This window comes from Vicugna pacos, chromosome 25 (genome assembly GCF_048564905.1).
Source record: "Vicugna pacos chromosome 25, VicPac4, whole genome shotgun sequence".
NCBI lineage: Eukaryota > Metazoa > Chordata > Mammalia > Artiodactyla > Camelidae > Vicugna > Vicugna pacos.
This window is the reverse complement of record NC_133011.1, coordinates 11,205,618-11,223,024: the sequence shown is the minus strand read 5'-3', so window position 1 is coordinate 11,223,024 and position 17,407 is coordinate 11,205,618. Positions and strand designations below refer to the sequence as shown.

The following is a 17,407-nucleotide window of genomic DNA, read 5'->3' as shown; positions in this document are numbered from 1 at the left end:
CTCCTCACTTTATTGAAGAAATTCTGACTGTTTTTAACGTTCAGTACTGAGTTAAAGTATATATCCATGTCAAACTGCCAGTTACACATTTGTTACCAGCAGCTTAGCTAAGGGGGCAGGGGGAAACATGGGAATAAAAGAGCTTTCTAGATTTATGACTTTCACACTTGCTTGGGCCTGCTCCTTTGTCAAGTTCCCATTCAGTCATTCTCTTGCAAGAGGTAGGTTCTTTGCTTTCCCAATAAAAATTTGCTAGTGTATACTGTGGTTCAGTATGGCTAATCACCTAATGAATTATTGAGTATCTGCTTTATGCTCCATGGTTTTTGGTCTTTTTTTTTTTTTTTTTTTTTTTTTTTGCTTAAGAGTTAAGCTAGTTTAAGAAACTAAATGTATCTTGTCTAATAACCATAAAAAGCGAGGAATAATTGTGGACTGGGATGGCCCAAGCTTCCTAGAGACAACATGGTCTGAGCTGAGATGATTAGAATGTGTAGACGCAGATAGATTGAAGGAGAGAATAGTGGTAGAGGGACAAGCTGTTAATTCTTTCTGGCTAGTGGTAAAATAAAGGAGGGGATAAAGTAGAATATTGCCTTTGGTGATGGAAAAGAAGCCATGGATAGGAAGAGAGACTCACAAAGGACTTCATCACTCTGGAGGAACTAGGGGAAGAACAAATTTAAATTTCTTTCAAAAACAAGTGGTACTACTGAAAGAACTCAGGGTGTAGTGTCATGGTAGTGAAGAAGCCATACTCAGTTTCACCAGGTTGAGTTTGAGTTGAGTATAATTGGAAGTTGATATATTTAACACAATGGAATTCTGGTCCAGTGTGAAAGTTTTGAGGAGGTAAAATGAAACATGACGACAGAGGCAGCATCCTGGGGATGAATCCTTATGTAAAGGACAGAAGGAATAATGGAGTAAAAATGGGAAGTTCTGCAAGGAATGAGTCTCTGTAGAAAAGTTCTGCATTAGAGAGGTGTGGTTCTGAAGTACTTAAGAGCACAGAATATTAAAAGACCAGGTAAGTTACTGTTATTGACCAAAACCCAGGAAATTATTAGCGTTGGCTAAATTGCTTCCCTTTCTCCCCTTAAACTTCTTACAGGCCACAGTGTAGCTTCATGGGAATGGTCATTTCCCATGATATGCTGCTAGGACGCTGGCGCCTTTCTTTGGAACTGTTCGGCAGGGTTTTCATGGAGGATGTTGGAGCAGAACCCGGATCAGTATGTATTTTGAGAACTTTACATTCTGTTCTGCCTGATAACAACATACTTCAGAGGATAATTCTGTCATGCATTTTTTTTTTTAAAGATCCTAACTGAATTGGGTGGTTTTGAGGTAAAAGAATCAAAATTCCGTAGAGAAATGGAAAAACTGAGAAATCAGCAGTCAAGAGATTTATCACTAGAGGTAAAGGTATTTAGATTTTCTTATACTATACATATAGTATGCCATTTATATAAAGTTTAAAAACCAAAAAATAACTATTTTATTTAGGGGTACATACTGTGTAATTAAAATTTTAAAGGAAATAAACGGTAATCACCAAATTTAGAGTAGTGGCTGTCTCTGGCAGTTGGCTTCCTAACATCCTATAATGATGAGCAATGGGTTTGTTTAAGTATCATGAACACACGGATTTAAACTTTTGATACACTTCATTCCATTGATACTCACATTGTCTTTGGCTAGTGGGAGTCCTGGGTCTTTGGCTTATGAGTCCTTTCGATACGACTCCAATAATCTTTGATAACTTCCTTACTTTTTGGTACGTCTCATTTTGTGTATTTTCTGTCACAGACCTTAAATCAGCCATTTCTTCAAGAAGCCCTGGTTTCCTTTAGCAGAAAACTGAATTTTGAGATTATAATCTGGGTTCTAGGTTGCTCACTGCCTATTGGGTTGGTCATTGTCTCTAGGCCTTTTAGTGGAAAGAACTAGGAAATGCCCCTTTAAAAAAAGAAAATTTTGTCATGAGTTCATACTGATACTCCTGACTCAAAATGATTTAGGACCACAAAATTGTTTTATTTTCACCTTTTAGTCTTTATTGTCTTTCTTCCGAACTGAATAATATCCAGCTTCCCAGCAACACTGATAAGATCATTCCTTTGCTTCCCTCCCACAGCATGCACACAGCAGCCTTAGAGTCCCAGCGTCAACACTACTGCCAACAAAATGACTGAAGATAGCTTAGATTCATTTGCAGTTTTGTTATTAGAGCATATCCAGTTGGAGATGTAGAGTCAGATTACATTGTTTTAAAGTTACTTGAAATAATTCCTCTAAGTGAGATTTTGCTACTTTCTCATCTCCACATAATTAGGGCCTTTTGTTTCATTTTGCTTTTGTTTTTTTAGGGATTGGTCACCCCCTTTAAAATTTTGTTTCATAATTAATGTAAAATATCTACAGTGTTGCAAGGTCAACTCTGTATAGAAGAAAGTTGTATTCAGAGAAATCTAGTTTCCATTCCTGTCTCTTTTACTGTGTGTACCCCCTGCCTCCTTTCAGGTTTTCTATTTTTCGCTTATTTCCCTCCCCTCTTTCAAAAAAATACAGTCGTGTGTGTTCATTCGTTACCTCTCTCCCTGACACTTAGCGTGCTATTACACATTTTACTACATCTTGTTTTTCCCAGTTAACAGTATCTCCCAGAGAGAAAGCCATGGTTATATATAGAGGTATTCTGCCGCCTTTTTTCCAACTGCCTAGTTTTAGTACTACATTTTATGGTTGTATCAATTTTTTTGACCAGTTTCCTATTGGTAGACATTTGGATGTGTTTCCACTCTTTTGCTGTTAAAAATAGTGGTGTGATGAATAGCCTCTTGTGTTTCTCTGTTTGGCTAGCATGTCTTTGAGACAGATTCTTAGACATGGAACCCAGACACAAGGTCTGAGGCTATGTGCATATAATTTTGCCGAATATTGCAAATACCTCTACATAATGGTTGTATATTTTTGCACTTGCAACATCAACATGAGAATTCTTGCTTCTCCAAAGTCTTGCCAGCATTGTCAGATTTGGAGGTTTTTTTCCCACATCTGACAGGCAAGAAATGGCATCTCAGTACAGTTTTCACTTGCATTTCTCTTATTATGAGCAAAGTTAAACATTGTTTCATATAATTCATATATTATGAATATTTTTCTTGGAACTGCTGATACATCTTGACCATTTTTCCTATTACATTTTTTTTTCTTTTTTTTTTTTTTAAGAAACACTAGGTGATATATACACTATTCATAAAGCTTTGTTGGTAACAGAAGGTACAAATATTTTTTCCACTTTGTCATTTTTGTTTTACTTTGCTGTGGTATTTACTTTGCTGTGGTCACCAAAGGAATATCCTGTGATTTCTTCTAGGATTTGCTTTTTTGTTTGTTTTTAAATTTACTCCTTGATCTACTTGTAATTTATCCTATATTCTAAAATTGGATGAATTGCTGTTTTTGAGTAGAGCTCTTAAGAAAGTGTTAGAATTTAGTTAAATTCCATTATCCTGACTTAATGTAGGACATTCTTGTATGACTTAGAATGTTTATTTGGAATATAGAAGGTTTTGAGAACCCAGATCACTCTGTAGCTATTTCAGCTGTCAAGGAAAACCTAAAATTAGACATTCAGATTTTACATAGAAAAATTTCAAGGTGGTTTCCAACACTGAATATACTTCTTGTTGGTGTGTTTTAATAGGTTGATCGAGATCGAGATCTTCTTATTCAGCAGACCATGAGGCAACTTAACAATCACTTTGGACGAAGATGTGCTACTACACCTATGGCTGTACATAGAGTAAAAGTTACATTTAAGGATGAACCAGGAGAGGGCAGTGGTGTGGCACGAAGTTTTTATACAGCCATTGCACAAGCTTTTTTGTCAAATGAAAAACTGCCTAATCTGGATTGTATCCAAAATGCCAACAAAGGCACTCACACAAGTAAGTACTCTGCAGATAACAGGCACGTACAGATTCTTTCCTTGATCAAAACAATGATAATCATGGTTATGTGTGTTTAAAGTGGGAGGACTTTAAAGTATATCTACATTTTTATGCAATTTTATTCTAGATTAATGATTTAATCTTGTTTAAACTATTCTAATTGACAATTCAGCAGTTTGCTCTTTTACTGCCACATTTATTTTCATAAATGGTTGTGATTGTAATATTGAGTTTATCATCTCAATTATTACATGTTTTGGGAGTGAGGGGTTTAAGATCTATGATAATATAAAAATTCAAAGAGCAAACTACAGTATTTCCCCAATCCCTGTTATTTAATTAGTAAGATACTAAAAATGCTGTTATCTAGAGCAGTGCTTTTCAAAGTAAGATTTCCAGAGTTGCTACCCAGTGAGATGGGGCTTGCAACCAAATGTAAATTGGCTGTTGGCTAACCTCACTGTTTAATTTAGCAAGGCTTTTTTGATAGTAAGATTTTCTATGCTAACATCCTGGTGCAAGCTTTATTTCCTTGAGGATTAGCACTTTGGGATTAGTATTATTACCTAATTTTTAAGATAATAATTAGCATATTTTAAAAATCTGTGAAAACAACAATAGCCTTAAGTAGATGAAACTCGGGATTCATGTCAGGTAGGGGCAGAAGACTGTCAGTCTTGTAGGCGGATGGATATGGTAACTGAGATAGGAGTTACTAACAAAACCCTGTGTTTTACCTAGGCTGTAGGTGTATCTTCCTGGAGTTTTGTAAACTGCCATCATAAAAGATGAATGAGTTCAAAAGAATTGAAGCTGAAAAAATAGGGCGAGTACCTAGTTTCACCATTTGACTTTCTATAGTCCTGTGATAAAAAGAAATTGGCAGAGGTGAATGAGGAAACCTGAGAAGTATGACATGTCAAAAATAACTTCTCTGCATACTCTTTAGGAAACCATACCTTGGTTTATGTTTAAGGTTTTAAATATAATAACAGTTGGGTGGCCTATAATGCTTAATGCCAAAAACTAGGAATAGAGAGTATATTTAAATATGACCCTAAACAAGTAAGAAATTTCAGCATTTTTTATGGTGAAACTAAGCCTCAGTTGCAACACATTATTTCACAGCTTTGACATGACAAGGGGGTAAATTCATTAAACAAATACTGAGTGAATATTCTATTCAGGTGCGTTCTACAGTCACTCCCAACCCTCAAAACGATGGGGAGAGTGACAGAAAGGCACTAACATGGATACTAAGGAAGATGATCTTCAGCTGTCATGTTCTTACGTTTTTCTTATGTCTTCATATTGACTTTAAAATAGTTGCATTCACGTTCATCTAAACAAAGTGTGTTTCATAATTTTTTCCAGGTTTAATGCAGAGATTAAGGAACAGAGGAGAGAGGGATCGAGAAAGGGAGAGAGAAAGGGAGATGAGGAGGAGCAGCGGCTTGCGAGCAGGGTCTCGGAGAGACCGGGACAGGTGAGACCGTTTTGTATCTTTTATCGAATACCACCTTTTTGGATGAATTGAAGATAGGCCTGTAAAAAAGAATCTCAACTGTGGATTTTTAGAAAATGAAAGTTTTAATAATATATATTTAATATGTATAGTAACTAAAATATCCTAGCCAACTGTTAGTAAAATGTTCTGCTTTAAAAACCCAGGGGCAGTTGAAATTATGTTGGCTTTTTATTTATCCCACTCAAGTTCCTAATTTTTTGAAAATTTTATTAACTTCATATCATGCTTTCCCAGATTTGTTTTAAAATTTTAATTGTGGCAATTATGTTATTTAAACCTTTTAATTTTTCACCTGTTAGAATGGGTGGCATTTTACTTTTGACTAAAATTTCCAGGAATTATGGGTGGGCTCTTGATTTCTGGTATTTTAAGGTCCTGTCAGAATCAGATCTGCAAATACACATTGCAGATTTAGATATTATTCAAGTGACAAACTCTAGATAATCTTTATTTCCCAACCACCACTTTTAAGGCATTGTACCACCCTGGTAACCATAACCGAAGCTAACCATTATGCGCTGGTTTTCCAGCTTTGTTGTTGGAACACAGCTACTAGTTGTGTCGTGTTTTCATTCTGCAGACAAGAGAAATGAAGTCATAACAGCTTTCTTCATCTTTCAGAGATTTTAGAAGACAGCTTTCCATCGACACGAGGCCCTTCAGACCAGCCTCTGAAGGGAATCCTAGTGATGATCCTGATCCTTTGCCGGCACATCGTCAGGCACTCGGAGAGAGACTTTACCCCCGTGTACAAGCCATGCAGCCAGTACGTACGGGGCATTTAGCCACCTCTTAACTGGCTGTGCCCTTTTTGGTTTTTAATTAAGGCTGATATTTTAAAAAGTTGTCCACTACTGGAAGGCCATGTGGTTTAGGACTACAGTAATAAATAAAGCTTAGGAAGGAAAGAAGCAACATTTATCAGAGAGTAATTATATATAGTTTTAGGTTTGTCTTTACTACCTATGCCAGGTTGGCATCCTCCCTATAATAAAGTTCCTTGTGTGCTAGAGAATTCACCTGTGCTGTGTATTTATTTGTACCCTATTTGTACAGATTGTTACTTTTTAAAGCCAACTTTGTATCTGTTACCAGGTGGTAGCTAAAACTCACTGTAAATAGTGTACTGTTGATAGGTATCACAGGAAGATTTTATTTTGAATGTTCTGTGAGAGGTTTCTTTAATGTGAACATATAACCTAGTTATGTTTTTGTTTGTCTTTATACATAGCTATATGTTCATGTTATAGCAAAAGAATAATAAAACAGAGAAAATCTATTCTGTTTCTTTCAGTAAATCCTTCGCCTTAGATATAGGCATCTTTTTCTTTCTCCTTGTTAGTAAGCCTGCTAGTGCACAGACTGTTCCCTACCAGAGTTCTCAAGCTTACAGTTTATTAAAGTATTTTATTGGGTCAGGAGTTTTTCTATTTGTTACTCAAGGTTCTTTTTTTTTTTTTTTTTAAATAAAAGACTACTAATTTAGACAAGAGGTTTCAGAGAGTAGAGTCAAGTAACATTTGTTCATCATTTACAGGCATTTGCAAGTAAAATCACTGGCATGCTGTTGGAATTATCCCCAGCTCAGCTGCTGCTGCTTCTAGCAAGTGAAGATTCTCTGAGAGCAAGAGTAGACGAAGCCATGGAACTCATTATTGCACATGGACGGTAATGTGTACAGTTGGGAAGACATTTTAGTTTAAAACATCAGCTACTTCATTTTGTAGGATGTGGGTGTCACCATATCTTAGTATGTACACTAAAAAGTAAAAGACTTTAAGTGGTTTTTTAAGAAATGGCTTAAAATCCATGAGTGAGACAGCCGAGTTTCACATGTATTTGAAGGACAGAATTCTAGCAGTCACTTTAGGTTCTAAAGATCTTTTATGAACCTTATTTAGAAATTACTTACAAGAAGTACATCTGTTCTCCACCTGAATACCCCTAATGTCAGAGGCCAGATCTTCAAGGAATTGGGTGTAATCCCCAAGTTCTTCCAAAAACATGAAATTTCTTTTAGGCCTCCTGATGTATCTTAAAAGTCATGCAAATTTTTGCTTTATATTGTGTAATATATTTGTTTTAATATTAAACTAAAAAAAATCTAACAGTTAATTATCTTTCTTTTCCTCAGGTGGACAGGTAGAAGTGACAGTAAGATATGCCATACTTATTCTGTGCCCTTCTATCCTGGGGCTACTCTGATATCCATTTTGAGGCTCTGAAATGTTATTTGAGATGAAAATGTCTTGTTTTTTCCCCTACTAGTCATGATTTGACTGCGATAAGATTAGATACAGTCCTAGAGATGGATAAGAGGGTAGCCTTGAAACCAAACAGCCACTTATCTGTTCCAGCCATTTACCTTTTACAGAGCCTTTGAATGGTCTAAGCCAGAGACTGCTGCTAGGAGTTTATTTTCTTTGCTGATGTTACTATTTTTCTGCTCTTTTATGTACCATATCTTTATTCTTCTTCCCTGTTTCTGGCAGCACACTGATACAGCTTAGCCCATTACAGAAAAAGTTGTGAGTTAATGTGCATTTTTGATAAAAAGATTTTTATAAATACATGTAAGTGTTGCTAATTTGGTACTATTTTCTATTGAATGCAATAATATATAATATTGACTACTGTCACCTAGCTTCATAGAATGGACAGTGGATTTATTAGTATTCTAGAATAATTAAATACACTGGAGAATTTGATTCCTGTTGTAGTTGCTTTCTGGACATTTTTGTGTTCTTTTATAAGGCTGCCCCTGAGCTTAAGTTTCACTACCCCTGTGAAGACTGCATTTATTTTAAGTCAGGTAGCCTTTATTTAGTTCATTATCTTGGTTCATACATGTAGCATTTTTTCTCTGTATATTATTAACATTTCTGCTCCTAGAACTGCATTAAGACTAATAAGTATCCTAGGTATTTATTTACTTCACAACTTAAATGCATTTATAAACTTAATGCATATGGTTTTCTCCACACTAAATGCTAGAAATTTCGAGTATCTGGAATGCAAAAGATTTTGTTTGTTTTTAGGGAAAATGGAGCTGATAGTATCCTGGATCTTGGATTATTAGACTCCTCAGAAAAGGTACAGGTAAGGGATGTTTTGTACATGTACTAATAATAAGCACTTGGAATTTAAATTGCACAAAAGTGAGGAAAGCTGTATGTTCTTTAAACTATGTCTTGCTTGATTACAGTAGAAGAAAAAGTAAAAATAACTATAAAGGTCTCATATACAGAATCAAGTAACAGGATTGTTTTAGTTAAGGCTCAGTGTAACCCCACTCACTGGCTGCCTCCAGTTGAGCACAGCCTGAATTAAGCTTTAATGTAGAGATGTCTTAAATTAATAGCAGAGAAGGATAGAGGCACTATGGATTCTTGGGCTTGTTCCTCTAGGAAGTAATGAGTATCAAAGATCGAGAGAAAATGTGACATACGGTATAGCAGTGAGGAAGGCTTTTTTAAATGCATGATGTATTTCATTCATCAGATGAGGCTCTGTAACAGTTCTGAGAACTTCAGTGCAAGCCAGCATATAATCTTATCTCACTAATTACAACTTAAAACTCTGGACAAAATCCCAAAAGGAACTGCTTGAATGTTCTGAAAAGTAAATAGCAGCACACAGAGTAGAGGGAAGTCAAAACTGGAAAAACAACTGGTATGGCATTGTTTCAGGCAGGAGAGTACAGCTGACCCCTATTATTCCATCTTGCCTGGAAGACAGCAAAGGCTTTAAGAAATAAAATATAGTATAAACCAATGTCCAAGTCCCAGGCTATCCCAAATGGTACATATGCAGGACGGACCCAAACAATATAATTAAAAGGCTTTGAAAACTTAATTTTAGTAGAACCACTGCACACAAAAGGTGACACTTCCAGTCTAAACCTAACTAGGTTCAGACCAAAGCCAGAAAACATCAACATTTTCCATATCATTTTAACAAGACCCAGGAGTTTCAGTTTAATACTCAATATGTCCAGGATATACTCCAAAATTATTCAACATAGAAAGTACCATCAGAGACTCACCAGTTGTTTTGGGAAAAGAATCAGTATATGCCAGACTCGAAATGATCCACTTATTGGAATTATCAAAGATTTTATCTCATGTTCTGTGAAATAAAGGTAAACACTAATGAGTGGAAAAGCAGAGGTTCACAACAGAGAAACAGAAACTTTAAAAGAGAACCAAGGGAAATTTTTAGAATTAAAACTACAATGTCTTAAAGAACAAAATTCACTGGATAGGTCAATAGCAGAATGAGGATAACACAGGAAAGTATCATTCAGTTTAAAGATTTATCCATTCTGAATAACAGAAAGAGAAAAAGATGTCAAACAAAGGAACTGTTTCAGAGACCTCTTGGACCATATCAAAAGGTCAAACATTCATGTCATTGGAGTACCCAGAAGAGAAGAATGAGATTGCTACAGGAAAATATTTGAAGAAATAATAGATAAAACTTTCCAAATTTGGTACAAGACATAGATTTACAGATTCAAGAAGGTCAGTGAATCCTAAACAGGATAAACTGAAAGAAAGCTATGTCTAGACACATAATCAAGCTGCCATAAAACTACTGAAACAAGCAAATAGTGCCTTACACACAGGGAAACTGTGATTTGAAAGGCAGTAGATTTCTCATCAGAAACTGTGAAGGCTAGAAGACAACAGAGCATCATCCTTAAGAACTGTCAGTCCAGAATTCCATATCCAGGGAAAATATATTTGAGGACTTGAGGTGAAAGAAGCTACCAGAATTTCATTAAGTGATTTTATTCAAATAGAGAAGTTAAAGACTTAACAGGCACCAGGTTTTATACATAACAATTCTGAAAGGATGAATTTGAAAGTTTATTTACATTTAAAGATGAATGTTACTTTACTTACCAGACTTTACTTTTTGAGTGATTTTTAGAGAACCAGTTCATGTTTTGTTGTTAAAAGTCAATCTTGGGGCTTAATCTTTGATATTTTATTATCAGGAAAACCGCAAGCGTCATGGCTCTAGTCGAAGTGTAGTAGATATGGATTTAGACGATACGGATGATGGTGATGACAACGCCCCTTTGTTTTACCAACCTGGAAAAAGAGGATTTTATACTCCAAGGCCGGGCAAAAACACAGAAGCAAGGTTGAACTGTTTCAGAAACATTGGCAGGTAAAATAATAACTCTTATCTTGTATTTGAATTTTTAAAAAATGTAAGTTTATGAGACTTTCTAAAGTATATTAGTTTTTAAAAATGTGTATATGCTGTACTTCATAATGATTAGAAATGAGGCTGTTAGAATTTCTGAACATTGTATGTATATTATGTGTGCGTGCGATTATGTGTTCTAGGATTATTTTTGAATTTAAATACTATTTCCTTGTTTATATTTTTAGGATTCTTGGACTATGTCTGTTACAGAATGAACTATGTCCTATCACATTGAACAGACATGTGATTAAAGTGTTGCTTGGAAGGAAAGTAAGTGATTTTAATGAACCTGACTGCTTTTACATTTGCAGAAACTTTCTTTTACAAATCGTTTACAAACATTTAGTGACATTAGAGGAAATCTGAATACATGGAGGAGAGAGCATAGCAGAGTATGTGACACACAGGTGGGTTTGGAGGGTCTGACAGACCTGGATTCTGTTGTAGACAAATCCTCTGACATTTATGGCATAGTTCTTCATTTATAAAATGGTAAAGAAAACAGTATGTATAGTGCCTGGTACATAGTAAGTGCTCAATAGATTTTTAACTATTATTACTAGTTGTAGCAAATAGTAGTGGAGGTATAAGTAGTACTGTATTGTAAAGAGCATTCTCAGTTTCAAATATACATGTAAGATGTACATGGGTAGAAGGGACAAAAGACTGTAAGAAAACAGCACAGCATGCTTGATAATTATTTCTGGGTGACAGTTTCTTGTATGTGTTTTGATAATTTGACAGCTTATACATTCCTTTATGATTGGGGGAGGGGAAAACCACATTCTTTAAAATTAACGTATAATACTAATTATAATACACAAAACAATGAAATATTTTACAGTCCTTTTTAGTGAAGCATATCACACGTCTGATATGAATTAGCATTGTTAAAGCTGTGGCCTGTTAATAATTTTCTTTACTCAAGCCCACTGATGAATAGTTTTCTGTTATTACAGCATATCACATTTTGATATATTTTTTCCCTTTTTTTTTAAACTCTCTCTTTTGAGTATTCCAGCTAAAATATTCCTTTTAACTTTTTTCATTGAGTATTAGTCATTTTACAATGTTGTGTCAAATTCTAGTGTAGAGCACAATTTTTCAGTCATACATGAACATGTATATATTCATTGTCACATTTTTTTCCCCGCTATGAGCTACCACAAGATCTTGTATATTTTTCCCTGTGCTGTACAGTATAATCTTGTTTATCTATTCTGCATTTTAAAATCCCAGTCTGTCCCTTCCCACCTCCCGCCCCCTTGGCAACCACAGGTTTGTATTCTGTGTCTATGAGTCTGTTTCTGTTCTGTATTTGTTTGTTTATATTCCTCATATAAGCAATCTCATAAGGTATTTTTCTTTCTCTTTCTGGCTTTACTTCACTTAGAATGACATTCTCCAGGAACATCCATGTCGCTGCAAATGGTGTTATGTTGTTGGGTTTTGTGGCTGAATAGTATTCCATTGTATAAATATACCACATCATTATTCAGTCATCTGTTGATGGACTTTAGGCTGTTTCCATGTCTTGGCTATTGTAAATAGTGCTGCTATGAACATTGGGGTGCAGGTGTCATTTTGAAGTGGGGTTCCTTCTGGATATATGCCCAGGAGCGGGATTCCTAGGTCATGTGGTAAGTCTATTCCTAGTCTTTTGAGGAATCTCCATACTGTTTTCCACAGTGGCTTTCCTTGCTTTCCTTTCCCACTCTTAATAATTTAGATGTCTTCTTTTACAATTTTGTGTTTATTCTATTTGTAATTCATGATAGTTATCACCTTTCCAGTTATGAGTTTCTCATTTTTGTAGCATCCTGATCCTTTTCTATTTAGAGTAGACCTGTCAATATTTCTTTTAGCGTGGGTTTAGTGTTGCTAAACTCTTAGTTTTTGCTTGTCTGTGAAGTTCTTTATCTCTCCTTCTATTCTAAAGGATAGCCTTGATGGATAGAGTATACTAGGCTGCATCTTTTTTTCATTCAGGACTTTGAATATATCTTGCCACTCCCTTCTGGCCTGTAGTGTTTGTGTAGAGAAATCAGCTGAGAGCCTTATGGGGGTTCCCTTGTAACTCACGCTTTGTTTTTCTCTTGCTGCCTTTAGGATCATTTCTTTATCCTTGACTCTGGCCATCTTGATTATGCTATATCTTGGTGTGGGTCTGTTTGGGTTCTTCCTGTGTGGGACCCTCTGAGCCTCCTGTACTTGGACATCTGATTCCTTTAGCTTTGGGAAGTTTTCAGTCATGATTTCTTCAAATACGTTTTCAATCCCCTTTGTTCTTTCTTCCCCTTCTGGAACCCGTACTATGCGTAGATTGGCATGCTTTATATTATCCTATAGGTCCCTTATATTGTTTTCATTGTTTTTTATTTGTTTTTCTCTCAGCTGTTCTGATTGGATGCTTTCTCTTGTCCTGTCTTCTAGGTCACTTATTCGTTCCTCTGCATCATCTAGCCTGCTTTGTACAGCCTTTAGGTCAGCTCTCATCTCAGCAAATGAGTTTACTAATTCTACTTGGTTCTTCTTTATAGCTTCTATTTCATTTTTGACATATTTTATATCTCTAAACACTGTTTCTTTTAGTTCCTTCAGTACTTTGATCACTCGTATTTTGAAATCTTGGATCTAGTAGGCCATCAATGTCTATTTCCTTGATCTTGCTTTCAGGGGATTTCGCTTGCTCTTTTAATTGTGAGTGGTTCCTCTGCTTCATATTGCTCATATCTCTGGCACTGTGGCTTAAGGAGTATCAGTTATCTAGTTCTCCTGGAGACAGTGTGCTCTTAATGATATTATCGAGAGGTCTTTGTGTTTTCGCCCTGTTTCGTGAACTCAGCTTGCTGTTTCCAGAGGCCCTCTGTTGGCGCCCTCGTCTGTGCTGCTCCCAGTGGCTGTCGGCTAGCAGACTGCACCCCCTCCCAACACTGGGTCAGGAGCTGAGCTCTTACCCAGTGGGTGGGTGGGTCATTCCTCCTCCCCCTCCCGATGCTGCAATCAGATGCTGCACTTGGGGGGAGGCATGTGGGTGGATTGCGCCCCCTCCCAGCACATGGTCAGGTGCTGCATTCCTGCCAGGAAGGTGGGTGGCCGCCCACCCTCTCCCAGCGCGGGTTGCTCTGCTGCTCTGTGCAGGTGCCCTCTCCGCCTCGGGTCAGTGCTCCAAAGGTGGGCTCGGGGAAGACTGCAGAACGTCCCCACCCCTGCTCCATGCCAAATCTCTGCTCCTTGCTTGTCTTGGCGGTGTGAGTTCTCTGAGGTGCCAGGGCAGAAAGATCCTATCTGCCTCGGGCTGTAAACAAGTCTCAGTCCTGCCTAGAAGGTTGCAGAGCCCCTGGGTGTGGATTCAGGTCTTGGCCCTACCCCCGCCTGGGTGCTGCACACAGGAGATGGCAGCTGTCGCTGCGCCCTGCCTCTCTTCTCACGAGAAGTGCCAGTAATGGCGGCACAGGTCTGAGGAGACAAAGGCTACAGCGCCCCTCCCCCCAGGCACACCAGCCTTGTTGCTTTGCTTTTTTCACAATTTATGGGGGACCGAGGTTGTTCTGCTCCGTATCCCCTCCCAGCCACGGCACGCAGCCCCCTGCAGTCCCCTGCAGTCCCCGGGGCTGCCTCAGTGCAGACGCCCCCGTCCTCCGCCCGGCTTGGGCAGACTGTCCTGGCCCCAGCTGCTGGCTTACATCTCGGGCTGGGTGTTGTGGGGACCCTTTGTGCCCATTTAACTCAGTTCTGTCAGTCAAGGGGTGCTTGGGGCAGATCTGAGCCTCAGAGGCTCCCCCTCCGTCCCGCTGGCCTCTCAGTTGGAGAGGGGAGACCCAGCAAACCAGCACCAGTCCTCCTCTGCCACTCCCTCCCTGAGGGATTGGTCCCGCAGTGTTTTGCTTTTTCTTCTTTCTTTTTTCCTTTTCTTCTACTAGAGTTTTGGCATCTTTGTGTTTCGAAGAGGGTGATGTTCTGTCAGAGTTCGGCACGTGTTCTGGTTGGCTGAGTAGGTCCGTAGATGTGAGTTTTGGTGTATTTGTGGGAGAGGGAGAGCTACAAGTGTCCTTCTACTCCGCCATCTTGCTTCTCTCCTCAACTAAAGTATTCTTGTGCAGAGAAAGAACTGGACTTCAAGCTCAGCAACATCAAAATGTTGAGCCTTTAACAAGGTTTATAGAAAAGATTACAGAATCAACTAGATGCAAGTTTAACCAGTGATATGACCTTCAGCATGTTACTGAATTCCTTTGAGCATCAGATTCATCCTCTGGCATTAATAATCTGTATTTATGGTTATTGTCAAGACTAAATAGGTTTAGTGTGTTTAGGACTAGCAGCTCAGCATGATCACCTTTTAATAATTAGTCCTGGTTTCTGCAAATAAATTATTTTAGGACTGAAAAAAAAAACTATTACACTATTGCCTTTAAATTTTTTCAAAATGTATATTATACTTGATATACTTTGAAATTAAATGTATTTATTAAAATTTTACCTCTAAATCTGTTATATATTTAGTGGAAGATTATCCTTTATCAGTATATCTTCAAATTAGATAAAATTCTTTATCACAGCTTTTAATTCACTAAAGATGTTTCTTTCATAACTGAGTTTCATATGATTACTTTCTTAGGTCAATTGGCATGATTTTGCTTTTTTTGACCCTGTGATGTATGAGAGTTTGCGGCAACTTATCCTTGCTTCTCAGAGTTCAGATGCTGATGCTGTTTTCTCAGCGATGGATTTGGCATTTGCAATTGACCTGTGTAAAGAAGAGGGTGGAGGACAGGTAAAACAAATGTATAATTTTCTGTTTCTGGCAAGAGAACTTGGTTAGTCTGTTTTGCTTGTCATATAGAAAAACAGTTTAGATATAAAGGGACCAAGAAAGAGAACACACACAGAAAAGACACAGGAGATTGAGAGAGAAAGAGGAAGAGGAATGGATGGAGAGAATGAGAGGTAGAAGAGTTTATAGTTGACCTGGGCCTAAAATGTCTGCATCTCTTAGATACTTCTCAGATACAGATTTTTAGATTTTAAAATTTTAGGACGTTGTTTTGTGAACTGTTAACTTAATACTGCTTTGACAAAGTTGTTTTTAAATGGCGCTACTAAATTTTTCACAGGTTGAACTCATTCCTAATGGTGTAAATATACCAGTCACTCCCCAGAATGTGTATGAGTATGTGCGGAAATATGCCGAGCACAGAATGTTGGTAGTTGCAGAACAGCCATTACATGTAAGTGTTTCCTTCTAGAAAATGTTACTTGATCTGCTGAGGTTACTTGTGTCTTCTGTTTTAAACTAGCTCACAAGTGTATTCACTTGCCTATAAAAGGTCAAAATTTTTGAACCAAAATGAAATTATGTACAATGTAAATTACACCTGTATTCAGACCAACTTTCTTTTGGGTAAAACTACTTGGAAAAACCATGTAGTCATCAGAAAGTAGATTTGGTGAGTAAAAGTTTGGAAAGGATGCTTGTGGGACTGGAATGACTACTGTTTTAGGGTCCTACAAATGCCTGCCCACAGTTCTGGTGACCCCCTAGAAGGACTCCTGGGACTCAAGAGGCACTGGTACTCATAGGTATGGTTTATTACGGTGAAAGAACTCTCACAGGGGGAAAACATACATCAGATGGAGTCTGGAGGAATCCAGGTACAGGCTCCAGAGTTCTGTCTCTGGGGTGTAGGTTGTCACAAAGAACATATTTCTTCCTCTAGCAGTGAATCACAGCATCGTGTGCATTGTTTGTGCTTAGGGAAGCCTGCTTAAGAGCCAGAGCCCAGCCAGGGTTTTTGTTGAAGGCCAGTCCTGTAAGCAGTTCAGACTCCCAGAGGAAATGTACATGTTCATCATAAATCACCTTGTTTGCACAGATAGTTCAAGCAAGCTGGTTCAGCGGGGTTTCTTGCCCCAGGTATTCAGAAATAGCCATATCAGTTAGTAATGTAGGGAACACTCCAAAAACTAAGTTTCCAGATGCCAGCCAAGGACCATGCCTTTAATCAGGCTCTTCTAAAGAACACCATCAGGCTGCTACATTAACTCTTTCTCCATTAATGTAAAAATGTTTTATCAAGTGTTTCTGATCCCTGTACTGGGAATAGCTGTCCAAGGTCTGGAATCATACTGTCAGGGTTCAAATCATGGCTGCAGCAGCCCCCTCTAGCCGCCTGACATTAGCAAACCACTTAAGTACTTTGTGCTTTGGTTCCCTCCTCTACAAAATGAGGATAGGATTAAATGAATTAATTAATTTATGTAAGGTACTTAGAACAGTTCTTGGCATACGGTAATTTCTCAGTTAAGCCACTAGATTTTCAGTTTGTGTCAGGGATGTTTGTTTTTGTCATTATCATACCCTTTCTAGAATGCTGACAGGATAGCACATTTGACATATTGAAGCTGTTCATTCTTGCTTAATGACTAGCCTGTTATTAACTAAAATAATTTTTTTAATTATGTTAACTCCTATTACATAATAATACTCCATCACTTTTGAACCTGTAGCCTTTTCACAATGCCCTTTTTCCTTTGCTTCTCTTGAATCTGTTAAGAAACTCAAAATACAGAACTTAATTTTTTCTCTTGGGTTTAAAATGAGAACTAGTATTCCTAGGCTGCTAAATTAGTTATTGGGCTGTAACAACAACAAATGTGGAAAATAAAGCATGGTTAGTAATAAAAAGAAAATTTTTGA

General features: G+C 37.5%; 1 protein-coding gene across 9 annotated transcripts in view; it reads left to right on the top strand.

The window, feature by feature from the left end:
- The window catches only part of UBR5 (ubiquitin protein ligase E3 component n-recognin 5), a 123,555-nt gene that overhangs the window by 101,559 nt on the left and 4,589 nt on the right, over positions 1-17,407 (top strand). For 6 of the 9 annotated variants that reach the window (XM_072949582.1, XM_072949584.1, XM_072949578.1 and 3 more), the window contains 11 exons: positions 1,115-1,235; positions 1,324-1,428; positions 3,713-3,956; positions 5,334-5,445; positions 6,109-6,253; positions 7,025-7,155; positions 8,526-8,586; positions 10,490-10,665; positions 10,893-10,977; positions 15,329-15,484; positions 15,825-15,938. In XM_072949582.1, the coding sequence (XP_072805683.1) occupies positions 1,115-1,235; positions 1,324-1,428; positions 3,713-3,956; positions 5,334-5,445; positions 6,109-6,253; positions 7,025-7,155; positions 8,526-8,586; positions 10,490-10,665; positions 10,893-10,977; positions 15,329-15,484; positions 15,825-15,938 (1,450 nt within the window). The remainder of the gene's footprint in view (positions 1-1,114; positions 1,236-1,323; positions 1,429-3,712; positions 3,957-5,333; positions 5,446-6,108; positions 6,254-7,024; positions 7,156-8,525; positions 8,587-10,489; positions 10,666-10,892; positions 10,978-15,328; positions 15,485-15,824; positions 15,939-17,407) is intronic. The other 3 variants (XM_072949583.1, XM_072949580.1, XM_072949577.1) reach the window with 1 other exon arrangement.